Raw genomic sequence first — 17231 nt, 5'->3', positions numbered from 1 at the left:
AGCACCGCGGACAACGGCTCCACCACCCTCCTGACACCCGCCTGCGACTTTGAAGAACACTGCCGTAGCGTGTGAGATTAACCAGGTGTTTCCCGGTGCTCGGAGTGCCTAAAAACACCCTGCTAAGTAACGCCCATCTGGGTAGATCGGGAGCCTCAGCGGGGAACTCCCCGACAAGACCATACTTAGCCCCCTTTTCTGCACTCAGAAGCTCTGCTCGTCGGAACTCCTCAGTGCAGCGAGAGATTAATAAAAATGGCATCCCCATCTCTCGAGCCCCCGACACGACCTGCAACCCACTATAACGGACCCCCCTACATCCCCCCCCCCCCCCTGCACAGGGCATCCCCAGCCTGATTACTGCCATGCAGAAAATTATATTGGCAGTGCCAGGGTGCCAGTCTGGAAGTGCCAGGGTGTCCAGCTGGTACCAGCAGTTCCAGGATAACACCTTGCCCAGAGGGCATGCATCTGGGGGCCTCAAATCCCTTGGGAGAACCCCACGAGTGCTGTTCTGTCTGGTCCCCATCTGTGGAGACCAGCACTGAACAGCGCTCGCCCGAGGTTTTCAAAGCGAAGGAGTTAGATCCCTCGCTTTGGTTAGATCTCGGGAACACATATTGGAGTGAGATTAGCTGTCTCACTCTAATATACAGATTTTCCAGAAAGTGATCCCGTCCACAATGGGCGTTAGATCTCGCGAGGCGTGGCAAGCCGGATAGGTCCCAGAAGTGGGATCTCCCGGGAACTGCCAGCCACATTGTGTCGCGCTGCTTTTCGGGCGCAACGTGACCGGTCGATCGCACCCAAGATATGGCAGTATAGAAATAGTAAGAAGTCTTACAACACCAGGTTAAAGTCCAACAGGTTTGATTCAAACACGAGCTTTCGGAGAGCGGCTCCTCGGAGCCGCGCTCCGAAAGCTCGTGTTTGAATCAAACCTGTTGGACTTTAACCTGGTGTTGTAAGACTTCATACTGTGCTCACCCCAGTCCAACGCCGGCATCTCCACATCAAGTATAGAAATAGGAGAGCTCACACCAGTTTTGGCCTTATTTCCAATGGGTCACTGGGTCAGCTGCACTCAGGAAATCTGGTCTGTATCTAACTTAATCAGGGACCTTTCAGAAGGATGGCTGCAATTTACCATCAGTAAGGCAAATTTAAAACATAAGTAACTTACCTGAATGTGGAGTCAGAGGTGCAGGAGTACATTTACTGGATTCACCAGGGTGAATTCTCTGCCGGGAATATTTTCCATTCCACCGGCAGCGTTCCCGCGGATTTCACGGCGACGTGGCGTGGCTACAATGGGAAATCCCATTGGCTGGCGGCAGGAAGGGAGAATCCTGTTGCCAGCGAAGGCATGCCGCCGAGGAATATGCGACTGGGGAGGCGGAGAATTCACCCACTGTTGCCGGCTGCTGCTCCACTCCCTCCCAGTCACCCTCCCCTCCCAATCTACATTGATGAGTAACATTGGATAGCAATATCTGCAACTTGAAATCAATATGTATTTGTCTTCTCTTAGAAAATAATAGATTATAGATAGTGCAAGCCAATTGCAGTGAATAGTACACTATAGGGAAAGGCTGCTACATCAGCAAGTTGGTAATAGTGCAAAATGGATCCCGAAGGCATTTTCTCTGCTGCTGATTCAGAGTTCAGAAATTGAAATGGCTGTGCTATGTTTTGGCAATAAAATTTTAAGGCAATACGGATCAAATCTAATCTCCAAAATAGTAATAGGAGAGTGAGAAATTGACTGAAAATATCAACAGGGAAATTTTTATCTTCATATATTTTAATGCATTTTTGTGCTCATCCACATACAAAATTTTCATGTTGAGGATTCCAGATTGAGCGTACAGTGACAAGGTCAGGTCTGACTTCCAGGCTAGATAGAGCAATGCAACTAAAGCTCCCTTTACCTTGAGCAATAAAAGCACATTTATGCATGTGTACTGATTTTTCATGGTTCAATTGACATTCAGGCTGAAATAGCATTAAAGAATGAACATATATTTGTAAAAATGTGAAATGTATACCTATAATCAAAATGGCCCCTCTTACTTTGAGTTGACCCAGAGTAACAAATGTGTAAAGGAGTATATTGTATCTATCCCACACATTGGGCAGAATCTTGTGACTTCCTCTGTGGTGGGTTTTGTGGTGAGGGTATTTAATTTTGTGCAAGGATGGCGAGTGAGGGCCCTGCAACTGTCTAGTCTCCACCTCAACTAAGTTCATGATGCGGACTACCTTCCCAACCCACTGCCAATTAAAGATTTTAAAGGGATAATTGATGTCCATTAAAGGGTCTTGTGCTAATGCTCATGTATTAAGCAACGGGGAGTACAACAAGCAATCCTGCCCAATGGCCGTACTATTTTGAAAAAATAAAACGAGCAATCTCATTGTGTTTGTTGTGGGCTCCCGGGGGAGGGGTGAGCTCCCTCATTCAAAGGCACTCAGTGCTTGATTGATGGACTTGGGATTAGGAAGGGGGGGGCTGCTGAAAGCTAACTTCTGCCCTTGCTGCCAGGACCCGTTCCAGTGACTCACATTATCATTCACATGTGCCTTCTTGATCCAAAGCCTCAGGTGGGTGTAGTACAGGCAATGACCACCACCTCCTTGGTGGCGCTGCTGAGTACAGAAGAACTGCCAGCCTTTGGTAAGCACCTTTGGGTGGACAACACTTCCACACTCTGGTGTCCTTGAACCTGAGGTAAGGTCACACGCTAGCCTGTTAGTAGCTCTTAATTCAGCAAGCCTTTGCTAAAAGAGGTGGTTTTGTACTTCTGCCAACTCTCCAGCAATTACCTCCACAATATTCTGCTCAATTAAATCTAGAGCCCATTGAGAAGAATATTGTGACGGTAATAGGGTCTCGATTGGCAGCTGAAGAGCTGGCAAGACCCCCTGCTTCGCCTTATTTCATATGCCACTCAAACATTAATGCCCATCTAAGGCATCGGATGGAGGAGGGACACAGGCACATAATCTCTCCCCTCCCCACCCGGCCTTCCCGATGCACAGTCCCTCAGTCAGGCACCCGGTGCCTATGAATGAGGATGACTACCCACCAGCAACGCAGTCCCCCCCCCCATGAGGCCACAAACATTGGAGGGTTTGCCCACTTATGGTCTTCAATTGGTGAACAAATGGGTAGGCCATCCATAGGCCATTTGCTTTTCAGAGTGGAGGCAGGAAGGTAGCAGGGTCCTCACCCACCCACCTGATTAAATGTCCCACTACCACCAAACCCATCATGGGGGTGTGCACAGAATTCCACACACTTTTGAGAGGACAGAAATGCACAGTACAATCTATTCAAACCATTGTTCATGTCTTGGCCACTGCTTGGTTGTAAATTTAACTTGCATATTATTGTGGTCAGTCACTTTTAACAAATATACCATTAGCACTCTGGAATTATTGCAGCAGTATTGCAGCAGCATTGGCAGTCTGGACCAATGGCATTGTTCAATCTACGTAAGATAATGGACATGCATAAATCTATTTGGATATCGTGCACATTTGCTGATGGCTGAAGAAAGCAATCCAGGAGATGGAATTCCTTCCATCTTGACGCTGAACTCGCGGTAGTCGCCGGGGCGGAGAATCCATTTTCCCACACGGAATCGGGACCAGCACCGGTTCCCCGATTCTGCGGGCCCCGAAAAGCGCCGTACTCTCTGAGTACGCCGCGCCGCCTAGGGCCTACCTGGGGCCAGTGCCAGAGGCCCACTCTGGCATTCTCCGCCCCCGACCGGCCGAAGTCCAGACGGCCTGGATCTAATGTGGTCCAGCCGGTAAGGATACTTGCGTGGCGGCTGCGGACTCTGTCAGCGGCCGCCCTGGTCGGGGCGGGCCGATCGGAGGGCAAGGGGGCCTTATAGGGAGCCGGGAAATGTTTGTGCAGGGGGACAGGGTCGGGCGCGCGGCCGATCGGGGGGCTTATTTTTAGGGTCCAGCTCCGCAGTCTGAGTCCGCCATGGAGCACGGCACAGCCGCTGGAGGCTGCCGCCGTGCGCATGCGCAGCCTCTGACCCAGAAGTGCAGGGGCCCATATTTGCAGCAAAAGCTGCTAGATCTACACTTTTTTCTGGCGTGAAACTCCACAGTTATGACGCCGGCGATGGGACATAGTCCCAATAACGGATAATCCAGCCCCACATATGAAGTGGTTATCAGGTTTCCTTGTGTCTTATTTTTGGTCTTGGTGTCTGTTACCATGACATTGATCGTCATGGTGGTGCCCACCAAATCAGAAGTGATGTTGCCATTTTCCTCTGTCATCAGTTGATATCTTCCAGATGCGAGAATTGGTGTTTAGCACCTTCAAGTCACACTTGCAAGCCATCTCAAAACAGGCCTTTGGGTGTCCTACTAGTCTCCGAGTCCAGCTTCCTCACCATCTAGAATGTCCTTAGGTGTGTGACTATCTTTCATCCTGTAAATGTGCCCGAGCCAGCAAAGTCACCTCTGCTTGATAAGTGCCAACATGCTTGGGAGCTTTTCCTTTGAGTTTCTGTTGCATTTGTGATTTTATCCTTCCACGAGACGGCCAGATTGGGCTGCAAACAGTCAAAATGGAAGTTGATAAGCTTCCTTTCTTGATCGCTGCAACTCATCCATGTTCCATGACCATACCATAAAGGTGCTGAGAACACAGGTCTCAAAGCCCCCGCTTCTTGGTCCTAAGAGTCAGTTTGATGTTATCCTATGCACGTTTTGTGAGTCGACTAAAGATGTTAGCTGCTTTCCCTATGTGAGCTTTGAGTTATTTCTCAAGAGACCAATTATCTGTTGCAGTGGATTCACAGTATCAAAATCTGCTATCTACTTCCAACAGTGTGTTATTTAGCAAGATCAGGGGCAGAGAAGTGATGTCCTGTTCCAAAGTAGGGATTTTACTGAGATGTTAAATTGTCCCTAAAAGCATATTGTGAAGTTGACTTGGTTGATTGACGATGCAATTTTAATTGTTATTTCCTTTTTTTTTAGCCCTGGATCCCACAAAAGATCCATGTCTGAAGGTGAGATGCAGTCAACACAAAGTCTGTGTAACCCATGACTACCAAACGGCACTTTGTGTGAATCGCAAACAGCTAATGCACAGGTAGGAAAGGATGTATAACAGCTTGCACTTATTGAAAATACCCGTAACATTAGATATGTGCCTTCAGAGTGGTTTAAATTGAAACTTAGCACTCAGTAGGAAGGAGAATAGATGTAATGGACTTAAGGAGCAGGACCAGAAAATAAGTCTTTCGTGGGATCAAAGTGGTGCCAGAAGATAAAGAAGAGTGTAATTATTGGAAATGTAGAACCTAGGGATAAAGATTCCACTGCAACAATCCTTGGCGTATACAAGGAAAGCAAAATTGTGAATTTCATTCCAGTATTTTCCACCCTTTAACTTTATGAGGCTGAATATCATGGGCTGGGATCCACAATTTTGCAATATGTGTTTCAAACATGTGGGGGGGGGGAGGAACAGTGCAGTGGACACTTTATCCCCAGCTGTCAAGATTGTGATGATGATCACCAAGAGGAATCATATTGAATCATAGAAGTCTACAGCACAGAAGGAAGCCATTTGGTCCGTCATTTGTTTCGAAGAGTTTGACCCACTCCACCCCATTCTTTTCCCATTTCCCTGCAATTTATTTCTCCTTCAATTATTTATCCAATAATCTTTGAAAGTGACGACCAAGTATATTTTGGTCAGGCAGGGAATCCCGCACTCTAACTATTCATTGCATTGAAAGATTTTTCATCATGTTGGCTCTTGTTCTTCTGCCAATCACATCAAATCTACTTTCTTCAATTATCAACCCTTTAGCCATTGGAAAGAGATTCTCTTCATTTGCTCTTCCCAAACCCTTCATGACTGAATGCTTCTGTCACACCTTCTCTTATTTGTTGAGAATCCCAGCTTCTGTACTCCACACAGGTGACTGTGATCCCTCATTCATGCAACCGTTTTAGTAAATATTTTCTATTTACTCTTATATATTCTTCCCAAAGCCTATTTTGCATAAAATTCTGGTTTTAGTATTCTCTGCCTCTGTTTATAAAACCCAGGACTCTGCATGCTTTATCAGCTGCTTTGGTAGGCTCTCCTGCTACCTTGTGCACTAACACTCCATGGTGTCTGTTTTCTTGCACCCCATATAAAATTGTACCATTTAGCTGGTATTTTTAGACGGGAGAATATCTGAAAGAGGAGCTGGATAGGCCATTTGGTCCTTTGACTTTTCTCCATGTTTGTACAAGATTATGGCTGACCTTCTACTTCAAATCCAACTTTCTGCACCATCCCCTTATCCCTTAATGCCCAAAAATCCATCGGCCACTGTCTTGAATGTACTCAATGCTGAGCCCCCACAGCGCACTCAGGTTGATAAATTCAAAGGTTCACCACCCTCTGAGCACAAACAGTTTTCCTCATCTCAGTCGTCAATGGCTGGCTGCTTTTTCTGAGACTGTTGAGCTGAATGTTCATCTCCCAACCCTGAGCAAACCAATGTCAGGTGGACTAAATAGGAGGCACATTGGGCCACAATTCCATACATGCCCTCCGATTGTTGGGCTGTAAGTGACATTGGGTTTGCTTTATAAATCCTAATTCAAGCTTCCCATAGGTTTCTACTTTCGTGAAGACGGATGGGTTCCTGAAAGCTGTGGGAACCTCATCAACTAGGTTAGTTCTCAAACCTTGAGGGGCAGCCTGCTGTGGATTCAGGAACTTTTTGATAGATGGGTTTAAAAGCTCTCGCCAACTTCAACTGTCATAATAAGATGTTGTTTGAAAAGTTAAGTATGTTATTAATGCAGTGACTGTGTAAGTGTTCAGATGCATTCGAAACCATTCCCCCTTCATAAAGTCCTCTTCTACATTCTATGATATAGAGAGTCAGATATGAAGTATATGCAGGGGAGCCTGTGGTTTGATGTTCACATTGGTTTACTGTCCTGACATCTGCCTAGCCTTTAAAGCACTCCGCTAGGTACGAAAGCATCCAATAATGCTGGCATGTCCTTGAAATGCTCATGAAATAAAAAAGAAACAATGAGCCATTCAAAATCTCCTTTGATACAAATTACATTGTCAAGCACAGCTCGCATAATTAAGGACCCCACGCACCCCGGACATACTCTCTTCCACCTCCTTCCATCAGGAAAGAGACACCAAAGTTTCAGGTCACGTACCAACCGACTCAAGAACAGCTTCTTCCCTACTGCCATCAGACTTTTGAATGGACCTACCTCGTATTAAATTGATCTTTTCTCTACATCTTGCTATAACTGTAACATTATATTCTGCAGTCTCTCCTTCCTTCCTTATGTACGGTATGCATTGTTTGTACATCATGCAAGAAACAATACTTTTCACTGTATACTAATACATGTGACAATAATAAATTAAATCAAATCTAATACCAAGGCCATCTGACAAAACAGATGTCTGACCATCTATTTAGTCTGCACTCCGGTTTACTTCCTCAAGAATTTTCTTATAAGGTACATCGATCTTCTTTTGGGACCACCCATAAGTATGCCTGAGTTCACTGGAGAATTCACCTCGGCTTCAACAATTCCCAGAGGTAAAACCCTCATTTACCATCTCTTGACTGTGGAGGCCTCAGCTCCTGGCTCTGGCTACTTTTTCAATACTTCCATGATAATCTGTTCTTCCTCTCTTTACCACAGGACTCTGTAACAACCACTGTAGATTATCCCACTAGTTTCAAACTAGATAATCTTCAAGCTCTGTTTCATCACAAAATCCAAACTGAGATTAAGTCTCACCTGCATTCCAGACAGTTAACGATAAGGTTAGTTTTGCTTTGCTTGCAGCAGAGGCCTAGCCAACTATCATTTACTTTGGCTATCTCACGGATTCAGACCGTGGAGCTGAACCTTAAAGATAGTGCCTCCAATCAACCTGCAAGCCCGATCCGGACCACCCGTCCAAAAATTGCCCGGTCCCGTATACTGTATCTCTTGAATAACATTCCTACAAGGATTGTAGGTATAATTACTCCAGCTCTTTAGCTAAGTAAGCCCACCTGTAGTTTTATATCTCTGTCTATTCTAGTGTAATTTTATTAAACCAACCATGGGTAAATATTTGAACTGCATTTCTTTAGGTGTTCTGGTAATCTCTGAAGCCCAGCATTTTAATTACTTTGGCTATCTTCCAGTGAGCTGCAAACCACACACCGATTAAATTACTTTGGCCGCAATCTAACCAAATTGGAACAAAGTCCCGTGACAAGCGCATTTAGCCGGGTGTTTCCCACGCTCACAGCGCCGAGAAACACCACACTATTTAGAGGGACGTTACTGTAACCCGGGGCCCCAGGGGGAAACGCCCCGTCAAGGCCGTACTTAGGCCATTTCCTGTACCGAGGAGCTGCGCTCTCTGGAACTCCTCACTGCAGGAAGAGATCGGGACGCCATTTTTAAACACACCTTGAGGCACTCTCAATTACGACGCGAAAGCGAGGTCAGTAATCAAAGGCTTTAATAAACAAAGAACAGTGGCAGCATCCAAGAGAAGTGTGCTCGCAAAATGGAGTCTCATCTTAAATACTGTTTCCGGGGGCGTAGCCAGAGGCGGAGTCCCCCAGGGTTCCAAGCCTCTTAAAGGGGCAAGGTATTCCTATCATCACACACCTATAAGTGAGTCGGGCCCGATCCCTGGCACCTTGGCACAATCAGCCTGGCAGTGCATCCTACCAGCTGACAGTGTCACCTGGATACCTTGTCAGTGCCAGGCTAGCACCCAGGTGGCACTGGCAGGGTGCCAGGCTGGCAGTGCAAAGATGCCAGGATGCCACCATGCCCAGAGGGAAACCACATGGGGGCCTCGGATCCCTGGAAGAGCCCCCCCCTCCCCCAAGTGCCATTCCGTCTGGTCCTCATTTGTGGGGACCAGCACTAAATGGCGCTCGCTGAGCTCTCCGAGGTGAAGGTGTTCAATCCCAGGGCCTCGGTTGATCTGGCAAGAGTGAAACAGCTGGTCTCACTCTAATCTGCAGATTTGCCAGATAGTGATCCCTCCCACAATGGGCGGGATTCAGATGGTGATGTCTCGTGAGTTTGCATTAGATCTTATGTGTCAAGCCGGGTAGATCCCAGAAGAGGAATCCCTCGACATCTATCAGCCGCATTGCGCTGCCGTTTGGGTGCAACATGGCCCTTTGTCTTTCTAGCTGTGAACCACTTGAGGCAACATGACCCAAGCCTTTTAAGACATGAAATAGATATTCACAACAATATTTTCAATCACATCAGAGTAAACGGGTGGAATCTCGCTCGGCGCAGGGGTGGAGAATAGGGCGCAGACCTGTGATGGGGTCCGATGCCTTCTGTGATTCTCAGCGGACCAGAGAATCGCTGCCAGTCGCCCGCGGTCGACGCAACGCCGGTCGGGGGCCATTGAAAGAGGCCCCCGCGGCAATTCTCAGCTGGCAGCTGTCCAAGTTCACGCCGGCCTGGTTCACCCATGGTTCCACCCGGCGGGCACTCGGAGTGGCGGATGCGGACCCAGGTGGGGGGGGGGGGGGGCAGGAGGATCCTTCACCGGGGACGGCCTCCAGGACAGCCAGGCTCGTGGTCGGGGGTCACTGATCGGCGGGCGGGTGCGATCTGGTGGGGCCTATATTGTTGGGGCCGGCTTGCTGTGTGGGTCTGCCGTGATGCCCAGCCGTCGCTGCAGGCGACCGCTGCGAGCATGTGCGGACCCGTGGCCAGGACTGCAGGGCCCCGGATCAGCAGTCAGAGCTGCGTGGACAACTCCGGGGCCCTGCCAGCCCCCTTCAAAACGGAGAATCACTCCTGACTTTCTCCAAGAAAGTCCAGAGTGATTTGCGCTTGTTTTCTCATGAGCGTGTGGACACAGCCCCATTTTCAGAGAATTCCGCCCAAGTTTTTTCCTTCCATTCCCACCGTGCCAACTTGAATCCTGTTTTCATTATTCTCTAGCCAACCCTCCTTTTGTTTTCCCTCACCAAACTTTTATGTATCTCTCTGGAGGTGGTGGTTGACAAATCAATGAGTTCAGGATAAAAATGCGACATCATTTTTACTCAGACAGAAGTAACACAGAAGCAAAGTGGGTCAATAAAGAGCTTGAATACGGGAATAGAATACTTGATCCCTGAAAAGTGCTTAAAACAGTTTCAAAGCAGTAAAAGTTCCAGAGTCCTCTGCAATAAACTTTTAACTTGGAATGAGAAGCTTTTTTGTGACAAAGGCACCTCCCAGCATCACTTGTTAATGAGCAGCCCAGACATTAATATTCCAAATAAGGAACTGGTAGGCAGCAACACTCAGTCTAGTTATCGTCGTCTCTCTTCCCAGTCGTCCAGTTGATGAGAATAGGCAGTTTAAAAGGTATCTGAACAATTGCTCAAAACAACAGCAAAAAAGATGCCTGTCAGGTTTTCTGAATCATTTTCAAATCCTGAAAGGCAACGCTGCCAACATCGGCAACAATCCTTTTCCTGGTCGAGCAGCTTTTACACGCAATTGTAAATGGTTTTTACGTGCTTGCAAGTGGCAAGCTATTTTTATCGCCTGGCATAAAGCATCGCCAAGTTGAAGCATATATGTGTAAAAGTTGTGTGGACATCTATCTAATATTTACAGCCATGTTATTAGGGGTGTAACTGCACATTGTTCGGCTCTTCTGGAGCCAGTAAAAGCCCCAATTGTAAACTTGGATGGGATATTAAGTGGGTGAAATCTGGTGTAATGGTCCTTCTCTTTTTACCAGTAAGTTATTGTCATTTTAGGCACTTTAACTGGGCATGACCAATTGGGAAATGTACCCATGTGTGTGGTATTATCACAATTATAAGAACTTTATTTAAGGCATTGATGCTAAGCCTTGTGGGCTGAGAATCGGCAGCGGGGGGGGGGCTGCGTAGAACGGCCCCCAATCGGGGGCGTGCCGACCACGCTGGTGCCAATGGCGTAATTATCCACCCTGCGGAGAATCGCATCCTGGCGTCGGGGCGGCGTGGCTCGATTCCCGCCAGTCACGGGGATTCTCCGGCCCGGCCCCGGGCTGAGAGAATCCCGCCCTAGATATTTCATTTAATTGAGTTTTTAAATCCCACTATCTGCCACGGTGGGATTTGAACTCGGGTCATTAACCTGGGCCTCTGGATCACTAGTCCAACAACAATGCCACCGCCTCGCCTTTGTGCACATCTTCCCTCGATCTCTGGGTTTGAATTACTCCAACCAGATTTTCACATCTGCTACAGTACTGAAATGGCTTTTATCCAAGTCCCAAATGGCATGCTAAGTACCCTTGACTGTGGTAAACTATCCCTCCTTATCCTCTCAACCTTCTCCAGCAAGATCTCTTCTAGAGTAAGAAGCTAACAAATTCCAGATAAAACCACGATGACCAAGAATATTGTTGTCACCTGAGAGTCCATCTGGAGTAAATGTGCTAAGGTCATAAAGTTGCAACATAAACACAAGTCTTTTTCTTGGTAGCAACTTACATTTGACCTTCCACCTTTTCAACTTTCCATATGTGAAGCGAGGCTCGTTCATTTTTCAGCACTTTGATGATATGATGGAAGAATTTGTGCTGGGCCCTTACGTTGCTGATATAGTGTGCATAGAGTGTGTATCTGAATGGGAACAATGTGAATGATTACACATTATTTTCACCTTTCACAAGAAGTATATGGAATTAGGAAACAACATGAAATGACTGTAACTTGTTTTTTGGCTGCATGGCCCTTGTGAATTAGAGGGTGTGAAGGATTACTGCTTGACCTGGTACTATTGACTAAGCACCAGCAGCTCTTTTACTAATTAAGCTACTGCTTTCAACAGGCAGCGGTAATATTGTACAATCCAATTAGTTCTGAAAATGATGGACAGAAAGGCTAAAAGCTAGTGCTCAGCACAATCAATAACATGCAACTGGAGAGTGCTTGAATGGTTCAAATGGATTCTGGATCCATGTGGATAATGTGGCGACACAAATGCTGCTGTCAGGTTGTAATCATCTGGGAATTATTTCAAATGGGAGCTGGATTGTATTGACAACTCTAATGTAATTTAACAGCATGAAATTTGTAATCTGAGATTAATCTAAAGACTTGCTTCCAAATGAAGATGATCAGGTACCACATCTTCTAAAGCACCGCAGTTTGGGGCCAATTGTTTCCATTGTAATGGATGAATGCTGAACTTTGTAATCCTGAAATATTGTGACATTTTTATTATTTTCAACGATCAAGTCGTAATAAGTGCCAATAGTTCCTTGAATGTATATATCGTACTCAACTTTCCATAAGTCAAGATCAAATGTAGATTTCAAGCACAACAAGATCAGAGAGTAAGATATAACTAAATCAATGCATGCAAGCATAATTCCGTTGCTTTTTAAAAATAATTTGAAGGCGGTTATTAGGGGGGAGTTCATCTCAATTCGGGCACACAAGGAGAAGACTGAGCGGGCGGAGTTGGACAGGCTGGTAGGGGAAATATTACAGGTGGACTGGAGCTATGCGGAGTCTCTGGATGACTGGCTTCTGAAGGAGCGTCAGAGACTGCAGCAGGAATTTGGGCTCCTGTCCACAGGTAAGGCAGAGGGATAGCTGAGGAGGGTAAAGGGGGCAGTGTATGAATATGGGGAAAAAGCCAGCAGGATGTTGGCGCACCAGCTGAGGAAACAGGAGGCGGCAAGAGTGATTGAGAAAGTAAAAGATACAGGGGGGAAGTTGGTTTTGGATCATGCGGGGGTGAATGATGTGTTTCGGGAGTTTTATAGTAGATTATATAAATCGGAACCCCCAGCCGGGGAGGAGGGGATGAAGTGATTTCTGAGGGGGCTGTAGTTCCTGAGGATAGACGAGAGGAGTTGGTGGAGGGATGGGGAGCACCAATTGGGCTTAGGGAGGGTATAGACGGGTTGGGGGCGATGCAATCAGGTAAGGCCCCAGGACCTGACGGATACCCGGTTGAGTTCGATGAAAATTTTTCCAGGTTGCTGGTAAAGGCTTTTAATGAGTCCAAGGAGCTGGGAGTGCTCCCGCAACATTATCGTAGGCATCGATCTCCCGTATTTTGAAGTGGGATAAGGATCCAGAGAGTTGTGGGTCGTATAGATCGATCTCCCTGTTGAATTTGGATGCTAAATTGCTGGCAAAGATTTTGGCCATGCACATAGAGGATTGTGTCCTGGAGGTAATAGGGGAGGACCAGACGGGATTTGTGAAGGGACGACATCTGACGTTCAATCTTAGACGGCTCCTAAATGTAATAATGATGCCTGAGGCGGGGTGCGAGGTCGAAGTAGTGGTGACCATGGATTCAGAGAGGGCCTTTGATCGGGTGGAGTGGAGTTACCTGTGGGATGTCCTGGGAAGGTTTGGCTTCGGGAGGGATTTGTGGATTGGGTCCGGTTGCTATATGAGGCACCAGTGGCGAATGTAAGAACCAACTGGGTCCGGCCAGAGTATCTTAGTCTGTGCAGGGGGACAAGGCAGGGGTGCCTACTCTTCCCAATACTGTTTGCCCTGGCCATGGAGCCTTTGGCAACGGCGCTGAGGGCATCCAACATTTGGCGGGGGATAGTGAGAGGGGGGGTGGAGCATAGGGTCTCGCTCTATGCGGACGATTTGTTCCTGTATATAAAAGATCCGTTGGGGGGAATTGCAGGAAATATGAGAATACTGAAGGAATTTGGCCGGTTCTCAGGTTACAAACTAAACATGAGCAAGAGCGAGGTCTTCGCGATCTAGGCAAGGAGGCAAGAGAGGGGACTGAGGGAAATGCCATTCAAAATGGTGGGAAGGAGTTTTAGGTATCTGTGGATTCAGGTGGCAAGGGAGTGGTGTCCGCCTCATAAACTAAATTTGGGCGGGGTGATTGAGCAAATGAAAGGGGACCTCCGTAGGTGGGACTTTGTCCCGCTGTCATTGGCGGGGAGGGTACAGACTGTGAAGATAACAGTCCTCCCGAGTTTGCTGTTCGTGTTTCAGTGTCTCCCAATCTAAATCTCCAAGGCATTTCTTAGGAAGATGAATGCGGCAATCTCGGTTTTATGTGGGCCGGGAAAGCCCCGATGGTGAAGAAAGTCCTTCTTGAGCGGGGGCACCGGGGGGGGGGGGGGGAGGCTTGGCCCTTCCGAACTTTATCAATTACTACTGGGTGGCTAATATTTAAATGGTTAGGAAGTGGGTAGTGGGGGAGGGGTCGGTGTGGGAGCAGGTAGAGGCAGCATCTTGTAAGGGCTAGAGACTCTGTTAACAGCACCTCTGCCATTCTCGCCGGCTCGGTACTCCACAAGCCCAGTGGTAGTGGCAGCCCTGAGAATGTGGGGGCAATGGAGGCAGCATATGGGACAGGAGGGGGCATTGGTGTGGTCACCAATCTGTGACAATCTCCGGTTCGCTCTGGGGGGGCTGGATGGGGGCTTTAGGAGGTGGCAGCGGGCAAGGATTGATAGATTTGGGGATCTCTTCATTGAGGAGGGGTTCCCGAACCTCGAGGAGCTAGAGGACGAGTTTGAGTTGCCGGGTGGGAACGGGTTTCGGTACCTGCAGGTACGGGACCTTGTCCGGAGGAAGGTTCCAAGCTTCCCTCGCCTAACTCTAAGGGGACTACAGGATAAGGTGAAGTAAAAAACAGGGCTTGTGGAGGGGAGGGTCTTGGAAATATATCAGTAATTGATGAAATGGGAAGGGGTCCCAATCTGAGAGATGAAGAGGAAGTGGGAAGACAAGTTGGAGGGGGGAGTTAGAAGCCAGGCTATGGGAGAAGGCCCTGAAAAGAGACAATGCATCCTCGTCGTATGCCAGGCTCAGCCTTATCCAGTTCAAAGTGGTCCACAGGGCTCATATGACTGTGGCCCAGATGAGTAAGTTTTTTGAGGAGGTGGAGGACAGATGTGGGCGGTGTGAGGGAAGTCCGGCGAATCATGTACACATGTTCTGGGCGGATCTGAAGCTGAGGGGATTTTGGTAGGGATTCTCAGATGTCATGCCAGAGGTCCTGGAAGGGAGGGTGACTCCGATTCCAGAGGTGGCAATATTTGGAATGTCGGAAGATCCGAGATCCGGGGGGGGGGAAGGATGACGTTTTGGGGGGGGGGGGGGGGGGATGACGTTTTGGCCTTTCCCTCCCTGGTGGCCTGGAGTCAGATTTTTCTGGGACGGAGGGACGTGGAGCCTCCAAAGTCGGGGGTGTGGGTCAGTGACATGGCAGGGTTTCTCAGGCTGGAGAAGATTAAGTTCACCTAAAGGAGTTCATTACAATTGTTCGCTCGGATGTGGCAGCCATTCATCGACTTCTTTAAGGAAAACTGACCGTCAGCAGAAGGGGGGAGGTAAATGGCAGGGGCGGGGGGGGGGGAAAGGGGAGGCATGGAAGTGGAGAATAAGGGCAGGGAATCTAATATATGGGTAGCTAGGAGTTAGGGCGGGGGGAAGTTGGGAATGTTAATGTGGGGTTTTTGTGTGTGTCAGACCGCTCTGCTATGTAGTGTGTTGATATGTTAAAATGTTAAAATGGTAAATGCCTCAATAAAATGTTTTCTAAAAAAAAAGAATACCTACAGTGCATAAAGAGGCCATTCGGTCCATCGAGCCTGCACCGACCCTTGGAAAGAGCACCCTATCTAGGGTCAGACCCCTACCCTATTTCCGTAACCCAGTAACCCCACCTAACCTTTTTTGGACACTCAGGGGCAATTTAGCATGGCCAATCTACCTAACCTGCACATCTTTGGACTGTGGGGGGAAACCGGAGCACCCGGAAGAAACCCACACAGACACGGGGAGAATGTGCGAACTCCATACAAACAGTCACCCGAGGCTGGAATTGAACCCGGGTCCCGAGCACCGTGGGGAAGCAGTGCTAACCACTGTGGCACCGTGCCGCCCCTGTTATTGGCTTATCAGAATTTTTAAAGCCGTTTGCATTTCATACATCAAACTTAATTTGTTAACAGAATTACTAAGCTCCTTGAAACATGTGAACATATTTTCCGCTTAATTAGCAAGTGGTCAATGATAGCCAGCTTTGAGTTAAAGAAGCCCAGTTACTTTATTTTGCATAACATGTTGTCTTATTTTAATGTCTGTTGAAACTAAATCAAAATAAGCTTACAGTTACTGCAGACCACTCTTTTATCAATAGTTGCTCTTGAGACTAATTAAAGTTGTGTGTGTATTTGGGGGAGAAAGAGGTCATGCAACTTTACACTGCAACTGCAAAACTGATTTCTGAAGATTCTCCAAATGCAAAGAGAGGAAAGAATTGGAAGTGAGATGAGAAAGCATGAATTTCAAACCTTTAAATTAAAATTTTCAACAATTGATTCGATTTATTTTATAATCAAAAGCAAAGTATTTTTAAAAGTTTCTAATTGCTCTTGTTTAAGGCACATGCTGTCCAAGAGACTGAAGTTCGGGAATCCTTTAGTTCAGGCTTACTGGCTGCTGTTGTTTGAAAATGGAAGTTTATTATCGATATTTTAAGAAAATTTGCACTTCGCAAATATGTAGAAATAGATTGATATTGTTACAGAAACAGGCTATCTGGCCCAACTACTCCATGTTGATATTTATCCCCACACAAGATAATAGTCCAGGCCACATAATCTGCCCTCTTCATAAAGCCTTCATTCACCTGTCTCCTTCAGCGACCTGATCAATCTAATCTTGGGGCACAATTCTCCGGGAAGACATCTAAATGGGGTAGCGAGCGGGAACTGCCTCGAGCTTCCCGACTCTCAGCCCAGTGAGGCCGGCAAAATGAATCGGTCCATTTAATGAGGCCCCACGGACTTCTCACCGCAAATGAAGGCTCGCCAGCCGATTCACCGACACCGCGCGTGCCAGCCCCTCGCTAACAAGGTCGAGCAGCACTTGCTCAGCCAACCCCAGACAGATCGCAGCCATGGCACCCAGAAGATTTGGGGCTGCAGATGTGGGGAGACTCCGAAACATATTGGAGGCCAGGAGAGATGTCCTGTTCCCCAGAGGTTCCCATAGGGCAGCCAATGCTGCCGGGATGAGGTGGCTGTGGTTGTGAGCAGCGGGAGTGTGATCAGGGGGACTGGCCTCCTGTTCCGGAAAAGGGGAATGACATATACCAGGCAGCATGAGTGAGTAGACACCAACACCACCCCCACCCCACCCCGACCCCCCCACCCCCCGACCCCCACCCCCAAA

The 17231-nt window shown here is 47.6% G+C and overlaps 1 protein-coding gene across 2 annotated transcripts in view; it reads left to right on the top strand.

Annotated features, from left to right (window-relative positions):
* Nucleotides 1–17231, top strand: part of LOC119965275 (testican-1-like) — a 682845-nt gene that overhangs the window by 467297 nt on the left and 198317 nt on the right. For both annotated transcript variants that reach the window (XM_038795794.1, XM_038795793.1), the window contains one exon: nucleotides 5014–5128. In XM_038795794.1, the coding sequence (XP_038651722.1) occupies nucleotides 5014–5128 (115 nt within the window). The remainder of the gene's footprint in view (nucleotides 1–5013; nucleotides 5129–17231) is intronic.

Source organism: Scyliorhinus canicula, chromosome 4 (assembly GCF_902713615.1).
Source record: "Scyliorhinus canicula chromosome 4, sScyCan1.1, whole genome shotgun sequence".
NCBI lineage: Eukaryota > Metazoa > Chordata > Chondrichthyes > Carcharhiniformes > Scyliorhinidae > Scyliorhinus > Scyliorhinus canicula.
Note: the sequence above shows the minus strand (reverse complement) of the source record. Positions and strands in the feature narration are given on the sequence as shown.